The sequence below is a fragment of the Eubalaena glacialis genome, chromosome 3 (assembly GCF_028564815.1).
Source record: "Eubalaena glacialis isolate mEubGla1 chromosome 3, mEubGla1.1.hap2.+ XY, whole genome shotgun sequence".
In the NCBI taxonomy this organism is placed as follows: Eukaryota; Metazoa; Chordata; class Mammalia; order Artiodactyla; family Balaenidae; genus Eubalaena; species Eubalaena glacialis.
The window spans coordinates 99,138,323-99,154,414 of record NC_083718.1 but is presented as its reverse complement, the minus strand read 5'-3'; the positions used below and the strand labels follow the sequence as shown (position 1 = coordinate 99,154,414).

Sequence of the window (16,092 nt, the reverse complement as noted above, 5' to 3'; positions counted from 1 at the left end):
GGACTAAATAAATGGAGAGATAGTCCATGTTCATGGATAGGAAGACACAATATTATCAAAATATCTGTTCTTCCTAACTTGATCTATAGATCCAGTGCAATCCTAGTAAAAATCCCAGCAACTTCTTTTGTGGCTATTGACAAACTGACTCTAAAGTTTATATGGGGACTTCCCTGGTGGTCCAGTGGTAAAGAATCCGTCTTCCAATGCAGGGGACTTGGGTTCGATCCCTGGTCAGGGAACTAAGATCCCACATGACGTGGGGCAAGTAAGCCCGCCACAACTACTGAGCCCACATGCCTCAACTAGAGAGCCCACACGCTACAACTAGGGAGAGAAAACCCACACGCCACAACTAGAGAGAAGCCTGTGCCACAATGAAAGATCCCACATGCCGCAACTAAGACCTGACACAGCCAAAAAAATAAATAAATATTTTAAAAAATAAAGTTTATATGGAGAGACCAAAGACCCAGAATAGCCAACATGATATTGAAATATAAGAACAAAGTTGGAGGACTCAACTTCAAGACTTACTAGAAAGCTACAGTAATCAAGGCAGTGTGGTATTGATGAAAAACTAGACAAATAGATCAATGGAGCAGAATAGACAGCCCACAAATAGACCTACATAAAATTAGTCAACTGATATTTGACAAAGGAGTAAAGGTGATACAGTGCAACAAAGATAATCTTTTCAACAAATGGTGCTGGAACAACTGGACATCCATGTGCAAAAAAAAAATGAATCTAGACACAGACCTTACACTCTTCACAAAAATCAGCTCAGAATGGATCATAGACCGGGAATAGAAGGATCATGTTTATGTATAGAATGAGTTGGGAAATTTTCCCTTTTCTTTTTATGTTCCAGAAGAGTTATTTAAAGTCTTTGTTGAACTCACCCATAGTCCCACTTGGATTTGGTACCTTTTGGGGGTTTGACTGTTTAAAATCTTTTCTATTTTTCTCTGGTTATTAGTATTTTCAGATTTCCTACCTCTTTTTGAGTAGAGTTTAATAATTTATATTTTCCTAGAGATTTGTCCATTTCATCTAGATTTTAAACTGTGTTGATATGAAGTTGTCCAATCCCATTTGATCTAAAATTTTTATTCTGATATTTTTCCTTTCTCATGCTTTATGTTATTAATGCTTTTCAGTCCGACTTTCCAGTGGTTTATTTTATAGGTATTTTCAAAGAAAATGTTTTATTGATCAAATTATTTTAAATTTCATTTATTTCTCCTTCCTTTTATGAATCTCTTCCTTTTGGGGGGTTTATTTTGCTGTTCTTTTTCTGCCTTCCTGGTTTGAATACTTAGTTTTTTGGCTTTGAACTTTCCCCCCTAATAAATGCATTTTAAAACTATAAATTTTCTTCAGAGTACTGCTTTAGCTACATTACATTGGTTTTCATGGTATTTTCTCATTTATTATTGACTTGTAGATTATTCCTAACATCCATTTTTATTTCCTTTTTTTTTTTAAATTAATTAATTTATTTATTTATTTTTGGCTGTGTTGGGTCTTCGTTTCTGTGCGAGGGCTTTCTCTAGTTGCGGCAAGCGGGGGCCACTCTTCATCGCGGTGCGCGGGCCTCTCACTGTCGCGGCCTCTCTTGTTGCGGAGCACAGGCTCCAGACACGCAGGCTCAGTAGTTGTGGCGCACGGGTTTAGTTGCTCCGCGGCATGTGGGATCTTCCCAGACCAGGGCTCGAACCCGTGTCCCCTGCATTGGCAGGCAGACTCTCAACCACTGCACCACCAGGGAAGCCCCCTTTATTTCCTATTTAACACAAGAATTATTTAGATGAGTGTTAAAATTTTCTGATTCGATTTTTGCTATCTTTTTATTATTAATTTCCAGTGATCAGAGAATGTGAGTGGTATAATTTTTTAATACCTTTTTTAGAGAAGTTTTAGCTTCTCAGCAAAATTGAGAGGAAGATACAGAGATTTCCCATATACCCCCTGCCTCCACACATACATAACCTCCCCCATTATCAACATCCCCACCAGAGTGGTACATTTGTTATAATTAATGAACCTATATTGACACATCATAATCACCCAAAGTCTATAGTTTACATTGAGATTTACTCTTAGTATTGTACATTCTATAGGTTTGAACAAATGTATAATGACATGTGTCCACCTTTATGATATCATACAGAGTATTTTCACTGTCCTAAAAATCCTTTGTACTCTACCTATTCACTGTCCTAAAAATCCTTATACTCTACCTAAAAATCCTTTGTACTCTACCTCCCCCCACCCTAACCCCGAGCAACCACTGATCTTTTTGTTTTTGCCAGTTTTGCCTTTTACAGAATGTCACATAATTGGAATCATACAACATGTAGCCTTTTCAGATTGGCTTCTTTCTTAGTAATATGCATTTAAGTTTCATCCATGTCTTTTCATGACTTGATAGCTCATTTCTTTTTAGCACAAATAATATTCCATTGTCTGGATAGACCACAGTTTATTAGTGCAGTTCATCTACTGAAGGACATATTGGTTGCTTCCAAGTTTTGACGGTTCTGAATATAGCTGCTTGAAATATCCATGTGCATGTTTTTGGACATAAGTTTTCATCTCCTTTGTGTAAATACCAAGGAGCATGATTGCTAGATCATATGGTAAGAGTATATTTAGTTTTGAAAGAAGCTGCCAAACTGTCTTCCAAACTGGCTGTAGCATTTTGCATTCCCACCAGCAATAGAGTTCCTATTGCTCTGCATCCTCACCAGCATTTGGTGTTTTTAGCATTCCAGATTTTGGGCATTCTAATAGTGTGTAGTGGTATCTCATTGTTGTTTCAATTTGCCATTTCCCTGATGATATATGATATGGAGCATATTTTCATATGCTTATTTGCCATCTGTATATTTTCTTTTGGTGAGGTGTCTTAAGATCTTTAGTACATTTTTTAATTGGGTTGTTTTCTTACTGTTGAGTTGTAAGAGTTCTTTGCATATTTTGGATAACAGTCCTTTATGAGAAGTGTCTCATCTTCTCATTCTCTTTACATTGTCTTTTGCAGAGCAGAAGTTTTTAATTTTAATGAAGTCTAGCTTATCAATTATTTCTTTCATGGATGGTGCCTTTAATTTTTTATCTCAAAAACCATCACCATAACAAAGGTCATCTAGATAGTCTCCTATGTTATGTTCTAGGGGTTTTATGGTTTTGCCCCTCAAAAGCACCAAATCCAAGTGGGATTATGGGTGAGTTTACCAAAGACCTTAAGTAACTCTTCTGGAACATAAAAAGAAAGGGGACATTTTCCCAACTGATTCTATAGATAAACATTAGGATATTTATTAATATATTTCACTGGATTCATAAAAGAGTTTAAATAGATTTCTAAACCCCATTTGATTAAACTTTTTCCTAAATTTAAAAATATCTAATTCTAGTAAGCTAGGAATGGAAGATGGAAACTTTCTCGATAAAGCTTATCTACTTGAACCTACAGCAGTCATTATACTTGGAAGAATTCCCAATACCATTAGGAACATGACAAGAATGATTGTTTTCACTAGTATTATTCAATGTTTTTTTGGAAAACCTAGCAAATGAAATAAAGCAATAAAAAGAAATGTGATATAGAAAAGTTGGTGGGAAGAAAAGATATAATGTATAAATACTTAAGGGGAAAAGGGAAGTTGAGGGGAACTATTATTATTTTCTGATTGTCATACCTAAAAACTAAGACAATCAACTGAAAATCAACGAAATAGTAAGAAGAAGACTGTGTCAGGTAGCCCCGTATAAGTTAAACATACAATTTTCTTTATTTCCTGTATATGGATTAGAGAAAACATCTATTAACAACACACAGAGGGACTTCCCTGGTGGTCCAGTGGTCAAGAATCTGCCTTCCAATGCAGGGGACGCAGGTTCGATCCCTGGTCTGGGAATTAAGATCCCACATGCTGTGGGGCAACTAAGCCTGCGCTCCACAACTACTGAGCCCGTGCCCCACAACTACTGAGCCTGCCATGCTCTGGAGCCCGTGCACCACAACTAGAGAGCCCACATGCCACAACTACTGAGCCCGCGCGCTCTGGAGCCCATGACACAACTAGAGAGAAGCCCGCGTGCCGCAACAAAGAGCCCATGCACCACAGTGAAAGATCCCGCATGCCGCAAGGAAGATCGCACGTGCTGCAACTAAGACCCGATGCAGCCAAATAAATAAATATTTTTTTAAAAGGTATGTGTATAATCTTGACTCTTAAAAAAAAAAAACAGAAAAAGTATAAAATAGCTAAGAACAAATTTGACAAAACATGTAAAATCTACATGAAGAAAACATGCTGGGGATGTTTTCATGGGAATGGGATGGGAATACTCATTGCAAAGATTTTAATTTTTCCTGAACTGATCTGTAAATTCAACAAAATCCTAAACAAAATTCCAATGGAATTTTATTAAAGAAATTTGGTTCCTAAAACTATATTTCTCAATAAAAGTGACTCTATCAATGAAAAAAGAAGAAATTTGGTGAGCTGATTATAAAGTTTATTAGTAAGAAGAGTGCGCAAGAATAGCTAAAGAAAGTTTAAAAAGAAGAAACATTTAAAAATATACACTAACCTATAGTAATTTAGAACTATGTGGTTAATGTAGAAATAGAAACAGAATAATGGGGAGGATAGACCCAATCCCATGTACACATGGGGGTTTTGTATATGATAAAAGTGGCTTTTCACCAGTGGGGAAAGGCTGCCCTATTCAATGAGTGGTGGGACAAAGATCTAAACATGGAAAACCAGACTGATAAATAAAATATAGGAAAATATGTTCTAGTCTGGCAGGCAGAAGGGAATTCATCAGGTGACAAGGAGAGACTGAAAATTTAAAGGAAGTGAAATGATGGAGCAAGGCCTCAAGGTAGCTGGAAGAGATAGGCTCAAGGACCAAGGCTGGAGAGGTTGGAAGGTGAGTGAAGGAAGAAAGAGGAGGTGAAAACATGCAGATCTGGAGGTGGAGAAAAGACATTTTTTGAGGGAATTTGTGATCTTTTCTGTAAAATGGAAGACAAGAGTGTATGCCAATAATATCAGGGAGGAGGGATTGATGGAGGCAGAACCCCATTTCTTGACTCCTTGGTTTCTGGTGCTAGTGTGTGAAAGAATCAAATGACCATCAGGCTACATTCTGACAAACAAGATACATGAAATCCAAACAATGTTTTTGAATGTTACCTTTCAAAGGCAATAATGAGAAGGTTTTAATAAGAGCACAATAGCTGACTTAAGCAATTGGCCAATTAATTTGCAGAATTCTTTCCTTTATGGAAAGCCATCAACAATGGCCTTTGGACCCATCATTTAGAAGGTTCTCAACACACCAAGACCTCAAGGGTTGGATTGGGTTCTGCTCTTTGCCACATTTTGCCCATTTGAGAACAAGAGGAGCTGAGCACACTTTGCTTGCTCTGAGGCAGTTCTGAGGTGAGTTTTGGGAGAGGCTGAGTCCTTCCCTTGCCCCAGTGTTGAAAGCTTCTCCTGTATATGGGATATAATTGCAGTTGGAACTCTTTTGATTTATACTGGGGCCAGGCGCAGTGTGGGTGTAACTAAGCTATAAATAAGGCATTGCATAACTTTGGTCTTAATGCGCACAGAGGCCTGTCTTTAAGACGACTGCCAAAACAAGTGGGATTTCTTGGAAAATAAATATCCTTACTCTATTAGTTTTTAAACAAATAGTGAAAGCATGTGGAGATCCTTTTTTCCAAGAAAAAAAAGCCTTTGGGGGAAAAAAAATCAATATTAAAACCTCATCCTTGCTGTCTAATTACTCAGTATTGAAATAACAATAGACAGAGATTTCATTCATTTTGAAGAAATAATACCTCAGGACACTAGTGCCAACATATAAACCATTAAAATATTTTGGCATCAAGAATGAATTCGTGTTAAAATGCTATGAATAGAGAGAGCTGAACTTACAAATATTAAGCCTACTAAGTGGGTTCTTTAAATTCATCCCAGGAAATTATATGGAAACAATCCTAGACTTGAGTCCTGGACTACATCTTAAAATTATTTAGATTGGAAAGAGAAGAGCATGGTGCCATCAGAATGGCCAGCTGGAATCTTCATTCAATATGATTGTGCACCCAAGTTTCTAATGTGAATTAATTCAGGAATCATTTGACTTCAAGCTTTAACATTTCGCCTTTATCAGGATTTGTGGGCCCCTCACCCCAACACTAACCAACGTAACAATGATTCATTCCTGCCTGCTGTCTCTCTGGAATTGTCTGTGCATGAGGAAAAAGAGGAACAGAAAAGAAGAACCAGGCAGGGGAAATAAAGGCAGGAGTGGGATGAAGGAGAGGACAGGACAGGAGGAGCTTGGAGAGGAGAGGGTCCTCTGGGGTTAACATGTGAGCCTTTCTAGGGTTTCTTGTACTCTTCTGAGTCTCAGAACCAATTATAATGACATCCAACAAAATGCAAGGTGGTGGCACAATGTCTCTCCTCCAGGAGACCATTATTCATTTGGGGCACTCTATCTGGGTCAGTGCCCTGCACAGGACCTTACACATAGCAGGAATTCCATACTGTTTGTTGCATGGGGTGACACATTCAATGGTGGCACAGTTTTTGCTGACCCAAGACCAATGGCTCTCCAAGCACTAAGCCATCAGCCACATCAGAATCCCACCCGAAGATTACCTGTGACCCTTCCACCTTACACAGTTTAAGCCTCACCTTTCTGGATCAAATTCATCGACACCTGGGGATTCATGCTTGTGGACTTGTTGTTTCAAGGTCAGATGCTTCTCCTTATTGGCCAGAAACTCCTGTTCCAGCAGTTCGAGGTGTCCCTGAACTTTCTCGAGGACCTGTAGCAGTGAAATCACTGGAATCATTCACAGGTAAGTCTGTGTGTGTAGTTGTTTTTCCCCAAAACACAATGAGGATGTACCCCACAGTAGTGTCAAAACAAAGCCATCATCCTTCTCCTGGCAATTGTTTTGTTTCAGAGTCTGACATCTAAAATGTAGACAACCCAAGAGCCATCTCAGCATTTACGACACCTCATAGCACATAGCTGAAAAATATGGTCACTTCTGATTTCTCTCCTAGAACCCACTCGGAGGTGTTTAAATTTTTGTTAATGGGACATTCATAATCCTACATATTTGCAGAATAAATTTTAGCTCATAGAGCACTTTTCCATTCATTATCTTACTTAATCCATGCATCAATGTTGTAAATGTGGCAAAGTAGATTTATTATCCCAGTTTTATAGAGGAGGAAATTGGGGCTCTAGAAAGTATGTCAGAAGTCACATAGATCTTAGAAAAGAACTGAAGTTAGAGGACCTGGGATTGAATCTATGGCACTTGGAGATGAAATGGGGAAGGAACATCAGGAATTTTAGTCAAAAGCTTCAAATGGGTCTTCCAGATGTAGCCTCATGCAGATGAATGTTTAAACTGTACAGTCAGGGTCTTATCTCGATGCACAGAGGCTGCAGCCCAGCAGCCACAGTCACTAAACATTCCCTGAGCACTGCCCGTGTTTGGTCCTGGGCCAAAAGTGTGAGAGACACAAAAGCTGTATCAGGCACAGTCCCTGGTCTCAGGAATTTTATTCCAGTTGGGAAAAGAGGCTGTGGGATGGAATACTTTGCTATGGCTCAATGGAAGAAGTGAGACCTAAGTCAGGCTTAAAGGACTCAAGAGGGCTTGGATCAGGCAGTATCCGTGAAAATGGAGAGGAAAAGATGAATTGGAGAGATATTGCCAAGGGCAAGAATACTGCATCATGGGATTACAGAATCAGACACACCAGGGTTCAAGTTCAGACTGTCACCTACTAATTGTATGATTTTAGTCACCTTGAAGTCTAAGTTTCAGTTTTCTGATTTGAGATAATAATAGCCCTCACCTCATATTGTAAAAATTAAATGAGATAATGCTTAGTGCCAGGAGCATAGTACACCCTCAATAGATGGTAGCTCTCATCTTCATTGTTATTAGTTCTTACTATTATTAAAATAAACAAGCAAGTTTAGAAGCATACTGGCTATAGGGGTATAAAAAATGGCAAGTGTGGTAGATGTTTTCCATTTCTCCCCACTCTGGATCCACCCTCTATCTTTCTCTGTGCCCCAGCCAGGAGGCTGGCCTTCAATGGACTGTATCAATAGGCTCCCATGCCTCTGGCTTTGGTTGATTTCAGCCAATGGAAGACAACAGCAGGAGAGAGGAACTGAAGAAGGATGAGGTAGGGTCTTTATTTCCTTGATTTCCTCCTGTGTGTATCATCATGGATTGGCTGTGTCTCTATCAAAAGCCGCAGAACTTGTCAGCGAGCCCTACAGCTACTGCTACTCTCCTTATGCTGCATTATCTGCTCTTCCTCCGTCCCTCTGCCCCACTGTTCCTTCCATGAGATGGTTTCTGTCCCTTATTGGTTTCCCTTAACCTTGCCCCTGCTTTTGTAAAATAATGCCTTACTAAGCTCTCCTCAATAACGCCACTGGAGTAAGCCATCTTGTTCTTGCCAGGACCCTGACTGATACTATAAATATCACAGACAACACTCAGGTTTCTACTGTGGGAGGTGGGAAGAATGTGAACCCCCTGACGAAACTGAGGAATTTGGAAAGGCTAACAAGTTTGAATGAAGATGTCAATGTTGGACAAGGTAGCATTGTTGGTGAGAGTGGGAGATCCAAAGGAAGATCAACACAAACGTTTGGAGCACCAGATGAGAAGTGAGGACTAGTAATTTAGGAATTGGTAGCATGAAAATGGTGGTTAAAGCCATGAGAAGGAATTAGGTATTCAAAGGAAAGAGAAAAGTGAAGAAAGCCAATTATGAATTATAATTTGGGATCTTGGAATTTTAATTGTGTTCAGAAGAAGATAGGGCATAGTTTTCTTGCCATAAATATACCTCATTTAACTCTCTTAACTAAGATAGGAAGACATGCTACATGTCTAAGCTTGTACAATCAACACATAGAACCAGGATGTTTGCTCCAAAATCCAAATGCTTTCTCCGTGTGCTGCTCACCCTGAGAAAGTTAGTTTCAGTCCTGTCTGGCCTTCCTTCACTGAACCAGATGGGCCCGGAACTCTCAGACCAAGGCTGACACTGGAAAGAGTCACCTCTCTCCTCTTCTCTCAGTCCCGACACGAATCCCCACGTACCCTCTAACATAGGAAGAAACTGCCTGAATCGAGGCCTCAAGAAGGCTAATGCCTTGAACCAGTTTCCTCTGCTTTGCTTGGCCTTTTAAAACTTTATGTTCTCCCAGTTTCTGAAAGCCTGGGTTTTAGGAGATCTCCTTTATCATTCACTCCTTGACTCCTGCAATCTGGCTTCCGTAGATCCACCACTTCATTGAAATCAGGGTTGCCAAGCTCCCTCATGACCTCTCAGTTGCCAAATCCAATGCACATCTTGCTTACCTTCCTTACTTGAAGATTTGATGGTGTGGCCCACTCCCTCTTTCTCAAAACCCTCTTTTCTCTTGGCTTCTATAGCTCTGCCCCTTCCAGGTCTGCCTCGACCATTTGAGTCTCTCCTCATGGATCTCCTTTGTGGACCCCTCTTCTTTTACCTGCCCCTGGTTCTGCTTCCCATGATCCTATCCTTGGATTTCTTCACTGCTTACTCTGCGTGTTTGCCTGAGCAATCGCCTATACCCCACAGCTTCAACATAAAACTATACCCAGATTTACATTTCTGACCCAAACAACTCCTCTGAGGTTCAGATCCATTGCTCTAATTGCCTACTGGACCTCTCCGATTGGATGTCTTATGGGTATCTCAAAATGTCCCAAACTGAACGTGACATCTTGCCTCCTGCCTACCTGGCACACCCATCCTGAACTGGATCCTCCACTTTTATTCCTGGCCTTGGTTACCCGAGCTAGAAATCTGGAATGCATCCAAGCCTCCTCTCTTATTTACCTGGTTCTATCTGCCGCCACTTCCTTAAACTCTTGGATTTCTGCCCTCTCCATCCTCACTGCCAGCCTTGGGTTAGGACTTCATATAACTTGTTACCTGGATTATGGCTTTCTAGCCGATCTCTGTCCCTACAGTCTTGCTCCCATGGTGCTTGCTGTTTCTCAGCTTTAAATCCTCCAGTGTTGCCCCATCACTCCACCTCAGGATGAAATTAATCTAAGCTCCTTAGCGTGGTGTAAAGGCTTTTCATGATGTAGTCCTTATCTACCTCTCCAGTCTCCTCCCTTCCCCCCGAGCTCCATCTGGTCAATTACACTGCCACACAGTTCCTCACACTCTCAGCACTTTCTTGTCCCTGTGCCACTGCACCTGCTGATTCCTTTTCCTGGAATACACCTTTGCCCTTACTCTGCCATATTCTTCCTACAATGCCCAGCTCAGAAGTCCCTTCCAGGAAGCCTTCTAAGGTACCCTCTCACTGGCAAGGGTGAGCCTCTTCAGTGCTGCCATTAGCATCATATGTAACCTTTCCCAAGCTGCATGTTACTTGTTGATTTACTGGTCTGCTGTTCCTAGGAGACCATAAGTTGCTTGAAAAAGAAATGTTCTTCATCTCCAAATTCCTAATGCCTGATACAGAGTCTGAGTCATAGGAAGTACCCCACAAATGTTGTCGAATGAATGTATGAGTTATTTACTTAATATGGTGAAAGAATAATGAACTGTGTGTCAACATTTGCCTCCTCCTAGTTTTTGTCTATACTGTTTGGTTTCTGAAGCACAGACTGCCCTGAGCTTTGCTCGTGTCCTTTATGTCAGGACTTCTGGCCACCTGTCCTGCTGCTGACCCAATGGCCTAAACTACATCTTCAACTTCACACATCCCTGGTTCTAGTAGTCGCAGCTTTTTGCCCCACTGCCATGCTTCACCTCCACTTCCCATGACCCTGACACTGATGAACAAGGCTATGGTTACAACATAAATTAATGATTTGATTAAATGCAACAACAAGCAAGGATGTGAAAGTCAAAGATTTTGATCTGAAAAGCATGTCTTCAAGATTAATTTTAAGTTTTCAAAGTTTTATATATTGAGTTGCCAGATACTGGCAATTTTTATAGCCTGTATCCCTCAGGACCCATCAAATCTGGATGTGCTTGCCCTTTACAACAGCTGACATATTATTCTCTTGAACTTACCATGGTCTCATATTTATTATGGGTTGACTGCTGAGGAAAAACAGCCATAAGTAATAGATCCCCTGAGAAGGAGAAAGGGCTAAATACATATAGAAATAGAAATCTCTAAGCTCTTTTAGACCCTGTAACACAAAGATAGTTTAATCTTCAGGAAAGCATTTCTTACCAGAGCATTTCTATTCCCACCAATGTAGAGAAAACATGATACTATAAAGTCATTTGTATTTTCCCATGGCAAATTCCATAAAAAGATTTTTAAAACTTGACAAAATTTATTACCAGCCTCCTGTCTTGCAAATGATAGGGAGAATCCTGTGCTATGCTTTTGGAAAATTCTTGTACCTGCAGTGAAAAAATGCAATATTTCATTAAGGGCATAGTGTCTTACGTTTGAATTTGGTTATTTCTATTTTTCATAATAAGCTTTAAAAGTATTACTTTAGTCTTCAGTTGATCAGTCTGTTCTTTTAACTTCTGACACATCTGTTTCCCTTGGGATATCTTGTGAAATGTGTAAGAAGAACTTGAGGAAGGGTCTTTCTGAGAAGTCAATGGCATCTTAGAGAGACTTGTCTCAGATTCTATTCCTATGTAAGAAAGAATAAGTTTTGGTTACCATTCATCTCAGCTGCACTGCAGTTTTATGAAGTACAGAAAACAGAAGTCTGTGGCAATCACTACCAATCACTATTTAAAAAAATTTTTTTTTCCAAAATGTATATCTAAATCAAAGAGGTTTAAAAATGCTGGTACCGGGACTGCCCTGGTGGCGCAGTGGTTAAGAATCTGCCTGCCAGTGCAGGGGACATGGGTTGGATCCCTGGTCCTGGAGGATCCCACATGCCTCGGAGCGACTAAGCCCGTGTGCCACAACTACTGAGCCTGCACTCTAGAGCCTGCAAGCTGCAACTACTGAGCCCACGCGCTGCAACTACTGAAGCCTGTGCGCCTAGAGCCCGTGCTCCACAACAAGAAAAGCCATCACAATGAGAAGCCCGAGCACCACAGCGAAGCGTAGCCCCCGCTCACCACAACTAGAGAAAGCCCACGCACAGCAACGAAGGCCCAACGCAGCCAAAAATTAAATAAATAAATAAATAAATATTTTTAAAAATGTTAGTACCTGCAAGATGTTCTTGGTGGATATGTACTGTGGGCTCCATCTGCGCATTTAAAGGAGAAGAAAACATGACTGTTGATAGTGATCATGACGCCATTACTCAGGATGACTCAATGTGTTCTGGTCATCGTGGAGGCCTCCCAGTTGTGTCAAGAGCTGGGGCCCTGATGCCAAGGTTAAATTCCACTCTGACACTTATCTGCCAGGTGACCCAGAGCAATTACTTCATCACTGTAAACCTCAAATTCCTCAACAGTAAAATGGGGATAGTAATAGAACCTACCTCATAGTGTTGTGATGAGAATTAAATGTTACCATAGTGTCTGGCACATGGTAAGCGTTCATGTTAGCTGTTACTACTATCATGTTTGATACTACTACGAGGAATACTCACATATTTCTCCTACAGCTAGACCATAGGTTCCACAAAGGACAGTTGTTGGTCTCGTCACCGGCTCTATTGCTGGTGTTCTCACTAACACCCGGACACATGGTAGCCACACTCCAGAGAATAATAACAGTAAGCGTTAAGTTCCAAAATGTGTCAAGATAGTGATTGTTCACACAGCCCTTTTCTACTCACCACAGGCTAAGTGGATAAGAGTTCAAATTCCGGAGTGATTCACCTTGAGGGTCTTCCCATTGTTTCCAACACACACAGCTCACAAACACGCTAGTGCCAGGGAGCTACTGTAGTGGTCAAACTAGGCTGTGGTTATTATGAATATCTCAATTACATGGTGGCTGTGGAACCTATAGAGTCCAGTTCTCCAACCTGAACTGACAGGACGAGAGAAAATCAGACACCCGACTTCAGACTCCTATTGCCAGAGACAGATGAGCTTGATATTCATTCTGCCCCTACTAACCACAGGGCACTGAGAACTGTGCCCACCGAGGGGCGTTCTCCTGCAAGCAGAATGAGGAACATGGAGACTTCCCAATGTCACAGGGGTGCAGATTTCTCCATGACTGAGAGAAGCACCCCAGTCGAGACCAGGTGGGCTGCTGGTTCCAGGTACGTGTGTATGTGTGTGTGTGTCAGGGGTGGGGGGGTTCTGCTCAAACTCCCCAGAACGTTCAGCTGAAAGAGAAGGCAGCTGAAGCATAAAGAGGTGGAAATGGAAATAGGCAGAGAACGTTCAGTCGGGGGGCCCTTCATAGAATGCTTAAAGGAAAGATCATGCAGTCCTGGCAAAGTGCCAGAGAACTACAGTGTTTACTTTGATCATTATTGTGAACTTACCTAACTATTGAACCTCAAACAATCAATGAGATCCTGAGCCTCAGCATGTTGGGAAGGTGGGTGGAAGGATGGGAAGATGGGGAAAGGGGAAATAGTATAAATTAAACATTAGCAACATTTTGTACTAAATAGTTACCAATATAACAATCTTGAAGCGTGTTATTAAAGATCTTAATTCAGTCCAATTGAGCATTCATAACCAAGGACATAATATGTGCAAACAGAAGGCTAGGCCTCTGGGGGAACTTGGGCAAAGGAAAGATGAAGACGAGGTGGCTGCCTCCAGAGTCTTCAAATCTAGTGGAAGGAACAGATGTTTCCAAGTTGTTAGGATCCAAAGCGGGCTGAGATAAATGCTCTGACAGAATACTAAACAAACAAGGATGGGAAAGACTGTGACTGGGGGCTTCTGAAAAGTCCTGTGGCCAGTGGGGAATTGAAGGAGGCCATGAAAATGAGCAGGTCTTTGGTAAGCAGAGGTGGGATGTTCCACGTGAGGCAGGATCTCAGAGAGGGCAGGGCCAGCCAGGTACCTGAGGATGACTCCTGGGGTGGGAGGGGGGAGTTTAGTTTAGCAGGGTAGGATGACATAAAAAACGGGGAAACGCAAATTCCAGGTTGAAGAACTTGGATTTTATTCTATTATGTGTTGTTGTTAGTTCAGCCCCTGATTCTTCTCAGGAGAAGACCCACTGAGCTTCTGAGAGGTCAAGGTATTGGGCCAGAACTGGAACCCAGAACCTCAGACCTACAATTCAGTTCTATGCACCCTCCAAAGACCCACACTGATATAGATGAGCAGCGGCCCTGCTTATATGTTTGCTGGAGACGGCTTTCACTTACCTCTATCTGTTGTGAAGGTTCAGGAGTTTTCCATTTCTGCTCTTGTTTTTCAACATCGTTTGATCTAGACATGCTTTCTGAAATATCTTGCACAATAGCTGACTTATCTCTCAATTTAGGAGAAAAGCTGGCTTGTTTATCAGTTGTAAGTGGTTTGTCAATTATGTTATTTTTAGGAGCAACCTTAGAGGAATCAGAGAACCAGTAATGAACTTGACCTTGGCCGTATTTGAACCTGTTGCCTGAACTTGCTTTTTCAGCCTGCTGTTTCTGGGGTGTCTGCCCTTGGCAACTTTTTTCTTTATCACCTGGACTCTTGATTTTAGTTAGAAAATTTGAATTTTCCTGATGGCTGCTTTCTCCAGCAGCGACTGGATCCTCTAAATCAGAGGTGTTTTCTTCTGTCGTGGTTGGAAAACAACTGGGCTTATTGCTGTTTTCACCATCGCTTTTGGAGTTGAGTTGGTCAGTGAGTTCTGAGGTTTGTTCTGTCGGCCAAGAATTCTTAACATGCTGCAAAATAATATTTTTAGTAATAGCTCCGTCAAAACTGTCAGCATTAGAGATCTCTGGGAGAGTTTCACAATTAATGCCTTGACCTTTTGAGAATTCCTCTTTGCAAAGATGAAGGAGTAAAATATAAGAAATGTTTGACTTTAAAGGGTCTCCTTGGTTAGATGGAATATGAAGATTTATGGTGCATTGATTCTCTTTATCATATTTTTTGCTGATAGCATTTTCAGTTGTTTTATCCAAAGTCATGGCCATATCTGCCTTTCTGCAAGTCTCTCTATGTGTGGCCTTTTCTTGAAGGTCATCTTCTGTTAAATTCATTTGATTTGAGACATCAAGGATGTCATATTTTGAGGTAAAATTGTAATCGTTGTACATCTGAATTTGGGAGAAGTCCCCATCATAAGGCAAATCCTCCTGTTTCTTAGAATTTGCATCTTCCAAGAAATCGGCTTCATCCATGTATGTGCAGCTTGACCTCCTTTATCGGTTGCTGCCTGGTCTTGATGTTCTTAATTGTAGCAACAGACCTGCTGGTTTTCATTGATTGTCTTCATTGTGTGTCTTAGTCCGTGCAAAACAAAAAGAGCCTCATTATTAAATATAATTTATTTAACGTATGAAACCATGCTTATCCTAGTGTCTATGCCGGAACAAAATGGATGCTTTTCGTTTAGAGAAATGCAGTTATAAACATGAAGGCAGGAAGCTCAGCCAAGAGTAACTCATCCTAAAGCCTACATTAACATAATCAGTGGTATATAAGCAAGGAATTAGAAAGAAGGGGGGCTAAATTTTTTATTCATTAAAATTTGAGGGAGACATTGGTCTCTAGTTAATGACCAAATATTTACCAACTTCTCTTAGGAAGTACTATTTGAAATTTGTTCTCCCCAAATAGAAGCTTGGAATGCAAGTAAAGGATTGATTTTTTTAAAGTACCACGGCTGTCACTTGTCCACACATCACTGATGGGCCTCTATGTGTGGCACCGAAAGCAGACTCAACTCAAACCACCAGCCTACTCTGTTCTGGTGCTTTTTCATCTGTCCTCCCAGACATTCTGGTCCCCTTCTCCTGATTTTCCCTTGTATATTGGAGAAAGGCAGAGAAGGACTGACAGAAATATGAGCAAGGAACCAAAAGGTCTTTTGGACACCCAGAGGCCAATCTGCCATCAAGCCTCCCTCTTCTGATTAGAACCCAGGCAG

At 40.9% G+C, this 16,092-nt stretch overlaps 1 protein-coding gene across 1 annotated transcript in view; it reads right to left on the bottom strand.

The window, feature by feature from the left end:
• AKNAD1 (AKNA domain containing 1) overlaps positions 1 to 15,343 on the bottom strand; it is a 29,673-nt gene extending 14,330 nt beyond the window's left edge. The window contains exons 1-5 of the mRNA XM_061186234.1: positions 14,369 to 15,343; positions 12,283 to 12,322; positions 11,598 to 11,746; positions 11,439 to 11,501; positions 6,738 to 6,871 (exon numbers count right to left, since the gene is read on the bottom strand). Coding sequence (XP_061042217.1) covers positions 6,738 to 6,871; positions 11,439 to 11,501; positions 11,598 to 11,746; positions 12,283 to 12,322; positions 14,369 to 15,343 — 1,361 coding nt within the window. The remainder of the gene's footprint in view (positions 1 to 6,737; positions 6,872 to 11,438; positions 11,502 to 11,597; positions 11,747 to 12,282; positions 12,323 to 14,368) is intronic.
• Between the last annotated feature and the right edge of the window lie 749 nt (positions 15,344 to 16,092).